The sequence below is a fragment of the Neofelis nebulosa genome, chromosome 2 (assembly GCF_028018385.1).
Source record: "Neofelis nebulosa isolate mNeoNeb1 chromosome 2, mNeoNeb1.pri, whole genome shotgun sequence".
In the NCBI taxonomy this organism is placed as follows: domain Eukaryota; kingdom Metazoa; phylum Chordata; class Mammalia; order Carnivora; family Felidae; genus Neofelis; species Neofelis nebulosa.
Genome location: NC_080783.1, coordinates 114,818,020 through 114,832,084, shown reverse-complemented (window position 1 = coordinate 114,832,084; position 14,065 = coordinate 114,818,020). Strand labels below are relative to the sequence as shown.

Below are 14,065 nucleotides of genomic sequence, written 5' to 3'. Positions count from 1 at the left end.
TTACTAGACTGATTTTCATAACATCATTCAACAAACATTTAATGGGCACTTCCTAGGAATGTGGCTTTCTGCTAGACACAATCTTCTGCCACCAAGATGCTCATCATCTAGTGAAGAGACCAGACACATCAGTAAAGAAGTGCAGTATTTGTAGGTTCCATAAAAGAAGAATTTTGGGGCCCCAGAGTGGATCATTTTACCTGAGGTGATGGCTGTAGTAGAGCTAGGTAAGGCTGAAGGAGACCTTGGAGCTGGGCTAAATATGATGCAAATCCTAGTGGATATCTGGCACACATGGGTATAGGGGCAGGTGGGGAGAGAGGGGCAAGAGAGAGTGTTCTGAGCAAAGAATTCTGAGAAAAGGCATTTGACATGAAGCACCAGCCTGCATTGGGAGCACATAACTGAGGAGTAGGATATGGCAAAAGGCTTCTCTGTAACCAAAGACAGATTGGTGTTTGATATATCTTTGCCAGCAAGCCCATTTTATACTTCTTTTAATCACTGGATATTGATAACCTAGTGATGCTACACTGATTACATTCTACAAGGCTGAGCATCTGATGAAGCAGGACTGTCCATTCACCATGGTGACAACTGTCTGAGTTTTCTATGATTAAAAGAATAGTTGGTTTAGTTCTGCACTAGACTCAGTGTATTACTGTTTGATGGTATGAGTGTTACAAGATAGTAGCCCTTTCAGAGGCCCAAAATTCTCTTATAAGCAGGAGTCTGACTTGTCTATCTTATTTTTTATCCTGCTGAGGAAACATACATACATTATTATTAACTTAATTGAGGCAACATTATCAAATTTGCAAAATGTTAAAAAGAGTTAAAGTACATATATAACTCTACTTTGGGTCTCATACCTACTCCCTGGCTTCTACATATTCTCCATTCCAACTCCAGCCTCTCTCTGTGTCCTTCTACATCTTCATATCTCCTTGTATGTCCATTTGATGTTCCCAATCACCACGCCTCTTGTGCTTGCTTCCTCTTTTATCTTTAATGCCTCTGTTGAGGGTGGTTGCAAACAGAACTGGGGAGCTCTTCTGCTCTGTTTAGTATGAGGTTTTTTTGTTTTCTTTTTTTTTTTGTTCTCCCTGATGCAGGGAGGTATCCTTGTTTCTTTACCTATTAAGCAGCCATTTGGTGACAATCTGTGATAGCATTTTTTTGCCTTTACCTAGTTGATATATAAGTACTATGTGGTTTAAATATGCATCTGACCCACTGAAACTGAGTTTAGGGAGGACAACTCGATGGCACCCTTGTGGTAGGGTAAAACTCTGATTACTTCAGTTCTTGAGGGTAGAGGACACAAGATACTAAGAATTCATATGGAAAGACTTGAAGATACCTGAGAGACAAATATTGCCTCCATTTTGGGATGAAATGGCTTCTGGCTCTTCTAGTGGTGGGAGGGAACTCAAATGAAAAGAATGTGAATGATACAAAGGAGAAGTTTTATTGAATTGGTTCAAAAACATACACCTTTGCAAAGAGAAGACAAGTATTTATGTCCTAGCTCTTAGGATCAAGGCATCCTAACATACCAGCAAATTCTGTTAAGTAAGGTTCAATGAGCCTGGGTCCCAAAAAGCCATAACTCTTGAAAAGGTTCTGATAGTAAAATAAAACATAGAGTGTCTCTTATGTATCTGTAACTCATGTCATTGTATATCTACTTCCCGAGGCCTCTATCTTTAGATCACTTGGCTATGAATCCTGATTCTGCCATTTCCAAACTTGTGACCACAAACAAATTGTGACTTCTTTGAACTTTGATTTTCTCAGCTATAAAATAATGATAATAATCTGTACCCCACAGAGCTATTTTAAAGATGAAAAGAATTAATATATGCCAAATTCTTAGCAAAGTGACAGTTATATGGCAAATGTTCAGTGAATTATCTCTGGGTTTATCCATGCTTTTTGAGTTGCCTACATCTTTTTAAATTAATGCATCCATATATGCTGCTGTCCCAATGCCTCTGTCTCTTTCACATGACCTATTCCACTCCCAGCTTGTACCCTTATACTTCTGTATTGTTTTAATCTCTAACTTCATCTCTATCTTTTGCTCTATATTTCATTTATCTACCTCTATTTTTGTCATTTTTGCAGATGTCTATAAACTCACTCTCTTTTGATACCTTTATATCAATTTGATAAATCACTGCGTTGCTATCACCTATTCCTAGGTTTATACAGTTATATGTCTAGCCATGTATATTTCTTTAAAAAAAGTTTATTTATTTATTTTGAGAGAGAGAGAGAGAGAGAGAGAGAGAGAGACAGCGTACAAGTGGGGGGTTGGTAGGGACACAGACAGGGAGAGAGAATCCCTCCCAAGCAGACTCCATCCCACAACTGTGAGATCATGACCTGAGCCAAAATCAAGAGTCGGATGCTTAACTGACTGAGACACCCAGGCACCCATGTATATTTCTAAATATCCCATCTATCTACACATATTGCAGAAAACTAACACCTCATCTCTTGGTCATTTGCAAGGCTTGCCCTGAGGGCCCTCTTCCATGACCCACCTCTGTACAAAAGCAGGAAGCAGGAAGTAACAAGGCACACAGAGCTCTTTGGTTTCTGGATTGGACAATGTCAACTTGTTTTCCGGTGGTTTTTTTTTAATGTTTATTTATTTTTGAGAGAGAGTGAGAGAGAGAGAGGGAGAGCGATAGAGCAGGGGAGGGCAGAGACAGAAGGAGACAGAGAACCCCAAACAAGGTCCTTGCTGTTAGCACAGAGCCTGGTGCCAGGCTTGATCTTACAGACTATGAGGTCATGACCTGACCCTAAATCAAGAGTTGGATGCTCAACTGATTGAGCCACCCAGGCATCCCACCCCAGTGGGTTAAGATGTGTGAACCAAGCCCAATTTCATGCCAGTCTCTCACTCGACTCTCCATCCATCAACAGATATTAATTCAGGAACCTAGAGATACAAAGATGAAAAAAAAATAGAGGTTCTTCCTTTAGGAAGTGCACATCTTATCAAGAGATGAGTGAGGGAGACATTAGGATTCAAAAATTCACATTTTGGTGAGGGACAGCTTGTTTGTTTTCAGTTTTCCCTCTTCCCTGATTTCCTGATTACCTTCTAGGCCAATATCAAGCCCAGAGCTATACAGAGTGCCTTGGCCAAATGTGTGATCAGAGAACTACTTTCTCTGTTATAGTGGAAAGAGTCTGAGCTGCAACTAGAGATACTTGGAGTCTTGTCTCTCTAAGACAACCATTACCTTTAGTTCCCAGGCAGATTCATCTCTCTGAGCTTCAGAGTCCTCATCCATAGAATGATAGGCTGGGACTGGAAAATTCCTGGACACCCTTGTTGTCTTGACCTTCTGAAAGTCTATGATCGTACTCAAGTTTGGAGTGGAATCTGGAGACCCCCTTTGGAATGAGTGATGGAACCCAGAACTCAGACTCTGAAGTCAGGTGGACCTGGGCAGAGACTTCTCCACGGGAGGGATTTCACAGACATGACTGGTATGTGCACTGTAGGTCACAAAGCATTTTTGTACCCATTATCTGATTTTTATCTTCATGAGAACCTGGTGAAATACTTTCACTCCCATTTTCATATGAGGAAACTAAAGCCCAGAGAGCTAAATGGGTAACTGAGTACTAAGTACTTTTGATCAGCCCTCTCATTTAATTCACATGATAATCATATGGCTTTTCTAATTCTTTTCATCTTATTTCTCTTATTTCTTCTTTCTTCTCTTCTCCATCTTCCTCCTCATTTTTATTCTTCTGAGGCTCATGGATATTAAGTAGCTTTCACCCATTAGCAAGTACTAGACTTCAGATTCAACCTTAAGTCTGTGTAAATCTGAAGTTTGTGCTCATGGTTTGGTCAGAATCTTAAGTGCCCATAGATGCTGGAGGGTTATGTAAACAAGTGAAATGATCCAGGCAGAAGCATTATTTCACTTTCTTTTAATCTCACCAAAGAAAAACAAAAGCACAAGTAAAATAATAAAAAGAAACTTATACTTTGCATTGCATCATGGATATAGTATAGAATGATGGAGAATTGTAGAACATGTAAGTAGGTGTATAACATAAAAGTATATGCCCTAAGAGGGGCAGCTATTAATCATTGGGTTGATGGAAATTAGGCTCATCTATGCCAGATCTTTTGATTTTAGAAGAAAAACTGGATGTCTAGAATCTTAAGTATAATTTCTTTATTTCTAAGTATTAATGATTAGTTACTAAAATATATAAGCAAAAAATTATGTAAGCAAAAGATAAAAAGATATCCCATCTTGACTATATCTGGTTCACAGGTGCTAGCTTAGTATTTCTGTCCTGCACTATGCTGTCTTCAAGGACTGCTCCATAGCATTAGCTGAGCACCTGCTGTAAAGCCGTCAGGCTGCTCAGCTCAGGACAAGGATGTAGCAGGCAGCCATCCATCTAGCTGTGCCTTGTTGCTTATGATCAGCATTTACTCTGAATGGGTGCTGGATATTTTGAGTATCATTTTTGGCTGGATATTTTTGTATAAAATAATTGCCTTAATCTCACAAAACCTCTGGAAAGAATATTTAATTATCTCCATTTTTTAGTTGAGCAACTTAATACTCAAGTTTGTTATAAAGGTCACTCAGTTGTAAGTAGCCAACCTGGGATGTTAGCCTCAGCTCTGACCACATTGTTTTCATCCTGTAGCATTGCCTCTGTCTTTGAAGTGACTTTAATTGTTTCAAGATAGGGAATTTTTCTGCTTTTATATGTATCTGATGAGAATCTGAGATAAGGAGGAAGTCAGGGGCCTGGACTCATCTCTCAGGACAGAAGATACCTTTGTCACCTTTCATCATCTCTGACACAAGGTCTTCTAGAGATGGAGAAAAAATTGATAGGATGAAGACAGAAGAAGAAAACAAGAATCTGCTCCTTCATAGTCCAGAAGCTTTGACACTGCAGTGAGACACTCCCACATTCTGTAGGTGACTATCAAGGACAAGCATACAGGGAGGGAACTGGCTGCTGGAATGTCAACCTGGGTGATGAGCCAGGCAGATGCCAACCAGCTGTCTCATGGTGTAAGCCAGACCCAGAACCCTTTATATAAAGACAGCCCTTTGTCCAGATGCTCAGCCTGAATGTCTGCTTGCTGTGAGGAGGGTGAGTCTAGAGGTTGGGTCCTGGGATTGGGATAGGGATGCTTCTAAGGAGATGCCCAGATTCACAGGGGTGAGGCATAGTGAGGCGGGGTGGGTGGAAGTTGTGAGCAGAAAAACAGTGGTACATAAACCTGAGGAGTCTTTTAGGGGACATAAGAAGAATATCTGTGGAGTTTGTGAGAAGAACTGAGGGTCTAAAGCCTTTGATAACACTGGCCTCCTCCTCAGGTACAATTTTCCTACATCAGGAGCTCTCTCCCTGGAAAAGATGCTTTAGTAATTTACACCTTGTGAGCAGAGTTGTGTGTAGGAGGGTTACGTTCCCCACAGGCATGTGTGTTTACAATTTTTTAATGTTTATTTGTTTTTGAGAGAGACAGAGCACAAGTAGGGGAGGGGCAGAAAGAGGGAGACACAGAATCCAAAGCAGGCTCCAGGCTCCGAGCTATCAGCACAGAGCCCGATGTGAAGGGAATGTGTATTTAGATATTGTCTATAAGTGGAGAGGGGAAGGCTTTACCTTTCATTAGAAGCATTTTCAGTATTTCTGAAGCTTATTGAAAAGTGTTTTGTTGAATGGGTTAATTGTTAAATCAGCCACCCTGTTGTGCTGGTCACTGGGCTGCCTGTACACGAACAAGTGAATTTGGGAAGGACAGAGGAATGGAGACTGTCTTCTGTTTCTCACTGGCTACGTGTGGTGTTAGAGAGTATGCCTGCATCCTCCAAGTCATATTTGTTATGCTCCTGCTGTGGAGGGGTTTATGTGTGGCTGAATGTCAGTCTTGTGATTTAGGAATCTTGCACTTTCTGGGTTACCCCATCTCAGGCAATTGCTCCCGGCTTTTAAGAGGGACCGGGGAGAAACCATTTCTGAGGCCAGCAGACTGTCCCACTTTGGGTGATTTACAACAGCAACCAGCCTGGGCAAGTTGCCATGTTGGTTCTGAGCCTTTCCAAGGCTTGTATGTTGTGTGTGTGTGTGTGTGTGTGTGTGTGTGTGCATATGTCCATGAGGGTCATTTAAACACGTTCACCTAAAAAGATTGTAGAGAAACAAGCATTTTATGTTGGGGTTGATCCTTGACTTTCTAGTGGATGCTTTGAGTGCAGATGGTACCTGAGTGTTTGCTCCAATACACTCATTTTTACATGTTTTCACATGTATGTGTTCCCAGTGCATGTATGTGAGGATAGTCAAGCCTCTGTGGGTGCACGGCCTCTGCTTTGGAAGCAGTGTTACTTCTACCTCCTATAAGTGGCTCTCCTGCCACTTAGGCCAAGGAATCATGCTGTCTTCAACACCCTCTTGTGTTGAACACTGGTATGTCCATCCTCCAGGGGGAGACCCTGGACATCTGCAACCCCGGACGTGCCTTTGAAGCTCCTTCAGATCAGGACCTCAGGTCCTTTGGTAGATCCAAGGCAGGTCTCATGGGCAGCGGTAACTAATATTGAGTCCATCTAACTCAGAAGTGTTCTTGGGTAAAGGTTAAGAGTTGGAGAGGAAAGGACAGGGAAGAAGCAGGGTGTCTTCCCCTTGGTCTTGTCCCCTTCTTCTCAACAGCTCATGCTCTTAACACTGGTCTTTCTACCCTCAGGTCCCATCACCTGCCTGCATCAGAACCATGTGTGACCAGCAGCAGATTCAGTGTTGCATGCCACTCCCCCAGTGCTGTGTGAAGGGCTCCTCCTTCTATCCCTCCCAGAATCCCAGTGCCAGGAGCCAGGTTGTGGTCCAAGCACCTTGTGAGATGCAAATTGTGGAGTGCCCCGCACCATGCCCAGTTCAAGTTTCCCAGGTAAAATGCCAGGCTCCATGCCAGTCCCAGACCACACAGGTGAAGTGTCAGGCTCCATGCCAGTCTAAGACCACCCAAGTGAAGGGCCAGGCTTCAAGCCAGTCCCAGACCACCCAAGCGAAGAGCCAGGCTTCAAACCAGTCTCAAATTTCCTGTGTTCAATGCCAGGCTCCATGCCAGCCTCAGGTTTCCTATGTGCAGTGTGAAGCCCCATGCCCTTTTCAGACCTGCTATATGGAATGTGCTCCAGTTTATTATACAGAAACTTGTTATGTGGAATACCCAGTCCAGACCTACATACCCTGTCCAGCTTCTCAGCCTGTCCAGACTTACGTGGCTTCTCCCCCAGTTTCCCAGACTCAGGAAAGATTCTCCACTCAGTGCCAGTATCAGGGCTCCTCCAGCAGATGCTCCCCGCAGCGTCAGTCCCAGGCTTCCTACAGCACCTGTGCCCCGCAGTTCCGATCTGGGGCTTACTACGGCTACTGCGCCCCCCAGCGCCAGTCCCGGGCAGCATTTAGCACTTGCGCACCCCAGTGCCAGGCCACTGGCTCTTACCGGAGCTTCACCGCACAGCGTCGCTCGCGGAGCTCCAGCAGATGCCTCCCTGCTCGCCAGCTGCAGCCTTCCTACCGCAGCTGCTCCCCACCACGACGGTCTGAGCCCTACTACAGCGGCTGCCTGTCATCAGCGTGCTCTTCGGGCTCCTATAACTACTGCACCCCTCCGCGCCGCTCGGAGCCCATCTATAGCAGTGGCTGTCCTCGGGCTCGCACTTCAGGCTGCTCTCAGAGATGTGGTCCCAAGTGCCGGATAGAGATTTCTTCCCCCTGCTGCCCCAAGCAGGTCCCCCCGCAAAAGTGTCCTGTTCAGATTCCTCCCATCAGACGCTGCTCTGAGAGTTGTGTCCCACGACCCTCCTGGGGTGCCTCCTGCCCGGAGCTGAGGCCACGTGCAAAGTCACGTCCACTCCCAAGCTTCTGTCCACCGCGGCGTCGGGGCCAAAGTCCAGAGCCGCCGATGCATCGATGCCCACCCCCTGCCCCCTGTCCATGCCCACGTCCTGCTCCGCGGCTGTATCCTCGCCCAGAGCCAAGCTCGAGGTCAGGGCCTCGTCCGTGTCCTCCACCGCGGCGACTCTCTGAACCCTGTCTGTGTCCAGAGCCACGTCCAGCCCCACGTCCTCTCCCAGCGCAGCGTGAATTTCCCGAATGGAGTCCGTGTCTACAGCCCTATGAGCACCCAGAACCTCATTCACTCCCGGAGCCAATTCCCCTTCCAGCGCCGTGCCCGAGCCCGGAGCCCTGTATGGAGCCCCCGTGCGATCCCAGCCCGTGCTCAGGCCCCAATCCAATCCCATGTCCGGGGGACCTGGGCTGTCATGAGTCCAGCCCATGCCGCCTGGACACCGAGGCTCCAAGCTGCGACCCAGCTGCTTATAACCAGTGGCAAGGAAGTGGTGACAGCTGTGGACCCTGTGATACAATTCCAGAGCCACAGGGTGTCAGTGATTGTGGAGACCAAGGAGGCCCCTATGTTGGAGTAAAAGGAGGTCCTTCTGCTGGAACAAAGGGTGCTTATTTTTAAAGAAGCATGGTTGAGACATCCCTGCTTTCTGCCCTGAAAATGTCAGACCTCGATTTCCAACATGTCCCTATGTGCCTCTCTCCAAAGGCAGTTGGAGGCTCCCTGCTGCAGAGGTGATGTTGGAACTCCACTGCCTGCCATCTCAGGATCCACACCTGGGTGCCAGGCACCTTTCCAGCCTCACATCTGGATCTTCTCCTATAGGACCCCTCAGTTCTAGCTAGACCAGCTTGGCCACCAGGGCCACAGGATGTTCCTGCCTCCAAGTCTCTGCTCACCTCCACACCAACCCCCACCCCCACCCCCCCGCCTTACAGGGACCACTTCTCTGCTATGCCCAGCCTCTGAAATCCAGACCATCTTTCAAGACCTTTTCTTTGGAGTCTTTTCTGTTTTTTCCTACTCACAGTAACCTGCACTGACTTCCTAGAACTCATTGCATTGTCCACACCAACCATTTGGCAACTGTCTGCAACATCTCTTGAATTATTTACCTTTCCCTGCCCAACTAGGCTGTAAACTCCCATTAAAATGGAGTGAGAATATCCCTAAAGTCCCGTGCTCCTCCTTTGGCAGGCAGCTGCTCAGCCAAGTATGTGGGTTGGCAGCCTGAGCCATGATCTATCCTGATAGGCAGACCCAGGATTGAGGACAGAAGGAGGCCATGTGACAATAAAGATGATACTCTCATAGCCTGAGTCCTGCATAATGACTGTATTTTTTACACCTTCCTGACTCTCTGGGATAAGCTTCTTCTCCTTCTTCTTTGTCTTCATCTTCGTCTTTATCTTCGTCTTCTTTCAAAATCAATGCTGGGTTTATTAAAAAAAGACTGGGATAAGCTTCTTTATTACTCTTTTTCTTGAGTTTATTGTACCCATGGTCTGAGCTTTCCTTAACCAGTGGGCTTTCTTGTGGGTTTTCTGTCTCCCCTCAGTGTCCTGGAGACTGGTAGGAGAATATGGATAAAAGGCAGGAGGAATGAGGGAACAAGAAACATAACTCTTGCTCCTCAATCTGGGTTAAAGCTCTCAGGTCCAGGCTAGACAGGTCACCCAGCAGTCTGTGGAGTCGGTAGGAGGAGGGGAGCTTGAGGAGAACTGGAGGATCTCTGATATTCCACACAGGATACACTCTTCTTTTGTTCAAGTTAAACTGTTTGTACTTTTCTTTACTTTTTTTTTTTTAACATCATAGAAAAGGTAGCATCTGAGGCTGCTTCTGCATTCCTCTACATCTCTTGAATCCCATTTGGCATGGTGGTCTTGACAGCATAAGGGTGAGGCTTGGAGGTGCAGGAGAGAGAGGGTGCCTTTTCCTCCCACTCCCTCCCTGAGATTTTGGTAGAGTCCCATCCCTAAGGAATGTGGTGAGAAAAGTCCTCAAGATACAGGAAGGCAGACTGGCTATGTGCCTAAGTGACATCCCTCATGACCATGTAACATGAGACCACCTAATCAGACTGTATGTCTATACATTACCCATATATGGGAGACAAAGAAGTAGAAAATGCATACAAGACTATGCCATGTGGCATTTGGTCTCAGTTTTTCGGGTACAAACCCAACTGAGCCAGTGCTGGGACAAATAAAGTTGCTTCCTGGAAAGAAAGCCTCAGTGTCACAACTTTCTGTGCGAGAAACCTGCAACAAGAAGGGTGCTATGGAATGAATGCTTTTGAGGGAAGACTTTCCCCAAAGGGAGACAGTGCCCTGAGGCCACCAGGGCCTATAGAGGATAAAAGGGGTCCTCTGAAGAGGACACCAGTGGGTGACCCTGGCCTGGACGCTCAGCTCCAGCTCCACAGTTGGGCACCACAGATCTAGGGCCTGGCTCTGAGAATACCTTTCCCTTGCCCCAGGATCTGGTCCTGCAGTGTCAGAGTGGAGACCTAAGAGACACCTGGCAAAGGAAAACTAAGGTTCTTTATGTGAAGTCCATTTGTTCATTCATTTTTTTTATTGACAAATATTCATTGCTTACCTGCCAGGTAGTCACTGGTAGAAGGGACATAGATAACCCTTGTTTGCTCTCAGACAGCTTACAGCCTAGAGTATAGGTTCTTAGTGTAGAACTTGGACCAGCAGCATCAGCACCACCTAGGACTTTGTGATAAATGCAAACGCATCACCCCAGACTTACTGAAGTAGAGACTCTGGGTGAGGAAACCTGGGTTTTAGCCAGCCCTCCACATGTTTCTGATGCCCAGTAATGTTTTGTTGTTACTAGTTTAGTGAAATACCTTATGCAGGTAGAATAGATAGATAGATAGATAGATAGATATAAATGATAAAGATATAGACATAGATATAGATATCCTTTGATTTCCATAATAGCCCATCACACACACATTTTTATCTCACCATTTTGCAGAGCTGGAAACCTAAGCACACAGGCCAAAGTCACAGAGCCAGACTCAATTCTAAGCTTACCTTCCTGTCTCCTACTACATATGGCACCTTTCATCTCAGTCACAGTCCCTGCCTCTTCCAGAGTTCTTTCCTGTATCAACTCAGTTATTTTTCCAACACACTTTTGGAGTGATCTCATTTATTGGACAGGTTATTTTCACCAGTTTTACTTTTGCCTCTTCTCTTCAAATCTAGGTTGCTCTAGGACTATATCTGCTCTGTGGCACAGGCCCCAGTGGCCTGGCAAGGCCAAGACACCCCTATTTTTCTATCACCCAGGCCGCTGGGTGGGGATGGGGAAAGGCTTGAAAGACTCAGATGAGGATTCTCATTAGATCTCTCCCCCTGTTCTCTCAAGCACACCTTAAACAAGGACCTTCTTTTCTGGAGGATAAGTGGGGAGAAGTCCATTCCCTCAAGATACAGAAGAAACACAGACCTGGCTAGGAGACAAGGGCATTCTTTCTTAGGAAACCCCATTCTCCTTAGGCTCAAGGTATAGGTCAACACAGAGGCTCTTTGTTGCAATGATCCATTACATGCACTGTTCTCTGAGGATAGACTCTGGCCCCCAGGATACCTAGCCTGGATATGGAAAGAGATTAGATGATGGTAGAATAGGGAAGTCTTTGGGTGAGTCAGGCTGGGCCTGAGGCTCCCTCACAGACCAGGACGGTGCATGAACCAACCCCAGTGCCATCTCTGTAGCCAGAGGAGCTGACAGCCCAACACTCCTCTCTCCTGGGGCACTAGTCTGAAATTGGGTCCTCCACCTCCTCTGATATGATGCCCAGGCTTGAGCTTCCAGTTGGGCCACCTGTGAAAACTTAACAGCCTCTCTATGGCAGCTATGAGGAAAAGGCTGTTTGTGAGTATGTGTGTCTTCATATTCTTTTGTGGGCTTGTATTACATTGCATGTGTCTATGGGTCTGCTGTTATACGTCTGTCTAATTTAAAGCTTGGAGTTTCCAAGATGTATGTGGCAATGGGGACTGCAACCTCAGGAGTGTGGTTTAAGATATACCTATGGCCCTTCGATCTTGGCTTTGGATGACCTTTCCAGTCATCCCTTCCACTCCCTACCCTTCACTCTTTCATGGATGACCTAACTCTCAGTTTTCCGCCTTTTCCTTTTTTATTAACCATTTGAACAAAACTGGGCTGAGGATTGGAATTTTTTATTAACCATTTGAACAAAAAGGGCTGAGGATTGGAATTTCAGAGCACAGAAGACTGTTTATAAAAGCCCTTTAAAGGTACTCAAAGGCCTGTGAAATAATCTCCTTATTGAATATCACACTACTAATCTGAGGCAGTGCACATGCTGTATAGCATTGTTTCCAGTTCAGTTTGGCACCATTGCCCAGAAATGCCAATGCATTGGGCAGTCACAAACAGTGAGGCAGAGGTCGGCCAGACTCCTTGACATCCAGTAACAGGGCCCAGCTTCCAGAGATGAGGGGTTAGTTAGTCTGAGTGAATGTAAGAGAGATTGGGTCTAAAGACCATGCCTCCCACCCTGGAATTCTGCTTATATCTGTCTGAAATTCTCTATCCTTTCCTTTTTTCTAATCCTCCTTCCCTGGGATTAGTGTCTTGCAGAATGAGGGATTGCACTAGATGTTCTCAGAAGTTCCTTCCAGACCAGGTGGGTTAGCCACAGTTCCTCTTTGCCACAGATACTAGACAATGTGGAATGACCTGGGAACCCACTTAAAGACACTTAAAGAGCCTCAGGATTCATCCCAGACCAACTCAAATTGAATTTATAGAGGAAGAATCTGGGACCTCAATTTGAAACTTATTCTGATCAGCTGGAGATAGAAACCATTGCTATAGTGAATACCTAGGGGTATGAGCTACCCAATATCTAAAAGGAGAGTTGAAATTTGCACACATCTGGCCACAGCATGAGGAGGAGGTGGACATGGTGGCAAAAATGGGGCTGAATACAAACTGGTTTTTGTGAGAAGTTTTATGTAATTACTCTATGTGAGAGTCAAATATTCTACTCCTCAGTCTAGGGGCGCTACAAGACCAAGCAGTCTCTTATTTTCTCTCAATTAAATCCCCAAACACTGGCACCTAAAATACCCAGAATGGGGCTCTTGAGCATGGCTGAAGTAGCGGGGTTGTCTGATATATGTTACAGATACTATACTAGGAGAAGGTATATTTGGTATATTTCTCCTTTACCTAGGCATTACCTAAGCATTAAGAGGGAGAAATTCCACATTCCATAGTTTGTTCTGCAGACTAGAATAGTTCTGGATGAATAAACAAATAGAAGTGTTATGAATAAGGGAACAGCTCAGCTCTTTATAATGGAGTGGATAGGGAGATAGTAGTAATCAGAAGACAGGCAATGCTCATAACATATAGAAGAATATCCAGGTGGTGAACAAGACTTGGTCCCTGGCTATAGCATACTCCTGATTTCTGGCCTGATGGGACATCCCAGAAAATCCACATGCCCATGGCTTGAAACTAGTTAGGAAGAGAGGGTGATGCCTGTGATCAATGTGCTTCCCCACCTCCAGGGACCATCAAACTCATTCCTCCAAAATATGAAGCTTCCTGACCTGGAAGGCGAATCTAGAAGTATCTAGAAACCTAGGAATTACCCAAGCTATGCTAAACCCACCCATCATTATCCTCACATCTTGTCATAGGAACCCTGAGTTGTGTTAACACCTTTCCTCTATTCTCAAATGTTATATCTGTCAGAAAGAAAACCACTTACCAACTTGTATCAACATATCCATTCATCTGACAAACATTAATTGAGACCTAGCTATCTGTCAGGAACTGTGCTTGGTTTTGGAAATACAATGGTGAGCAAGGCAGACACTGTCTTGCCCACAAGGAGTTTGAGAGGCAATAGAGCTTATGAGAGCTTCAACATGTGAGGCACAGGGCACCATGGAAACCTATAGAAGAGGCAGTTAAGTGACTCAAGTCCTTAGAGGAGGTACCTACTCCCTCAGTGGGAGTTATCTGATGAATGGAGGAAGGAGGAGAGTGCTCCAGGAAGAGATAACAACAGGTATACTGTCATTAAACTGACATCATGACAGATAACCCAGAGAGGGGTATTTCCTC

General features: G+C 45.3%; 1 protein-coding gene across 2 annotated transcripts; it reads left to right on the top strand.

The window, feature by feature from the left end:
* Positions 1–5,054: 5,054 nt before the first annotated feature.
* Positions 5,055–9,249, top strand: KPRP (keratinocyte proline rich protein). Of its 2 annotated transcripts, none has more exons than XM_058715699.1 (2): positions 5,055–5,163; positions 6,764–9,249. In XM_058715699.1, the coding sequence occupies exon 2, from the start codon at positions 6,791–6,793 to the stop codon at positions 8,549–8,551; it is 1,761 nt and encodes a 586-aa protein (XP_058571682.1). In that variant the 5' UTR covers positions 5,055–5,163; positions 6,764–6,790; the 3' UTR covers positions 8,552–9,249. The 2 variants fall into 2 exon arrangements, with proteins under 2 accessions (XP_058571682.1, XP_058571683.1); XM_058715700.1 differs by lacking the exon at positions 5,055–5,163 and adding an exon at positions 5,385–5,496.
* Positions 9,250–14,065: the final 4,816 nt, after the last annotated feature.

Coding starts and splice junctions, on each gene's coding strand:
- KPRP (XM_058715699.1), top strand. CDS start 6,791: ATGTGTGACCAGCAGCAGATTCAGTGTTGCATGCCACTCCCCCAGTGC.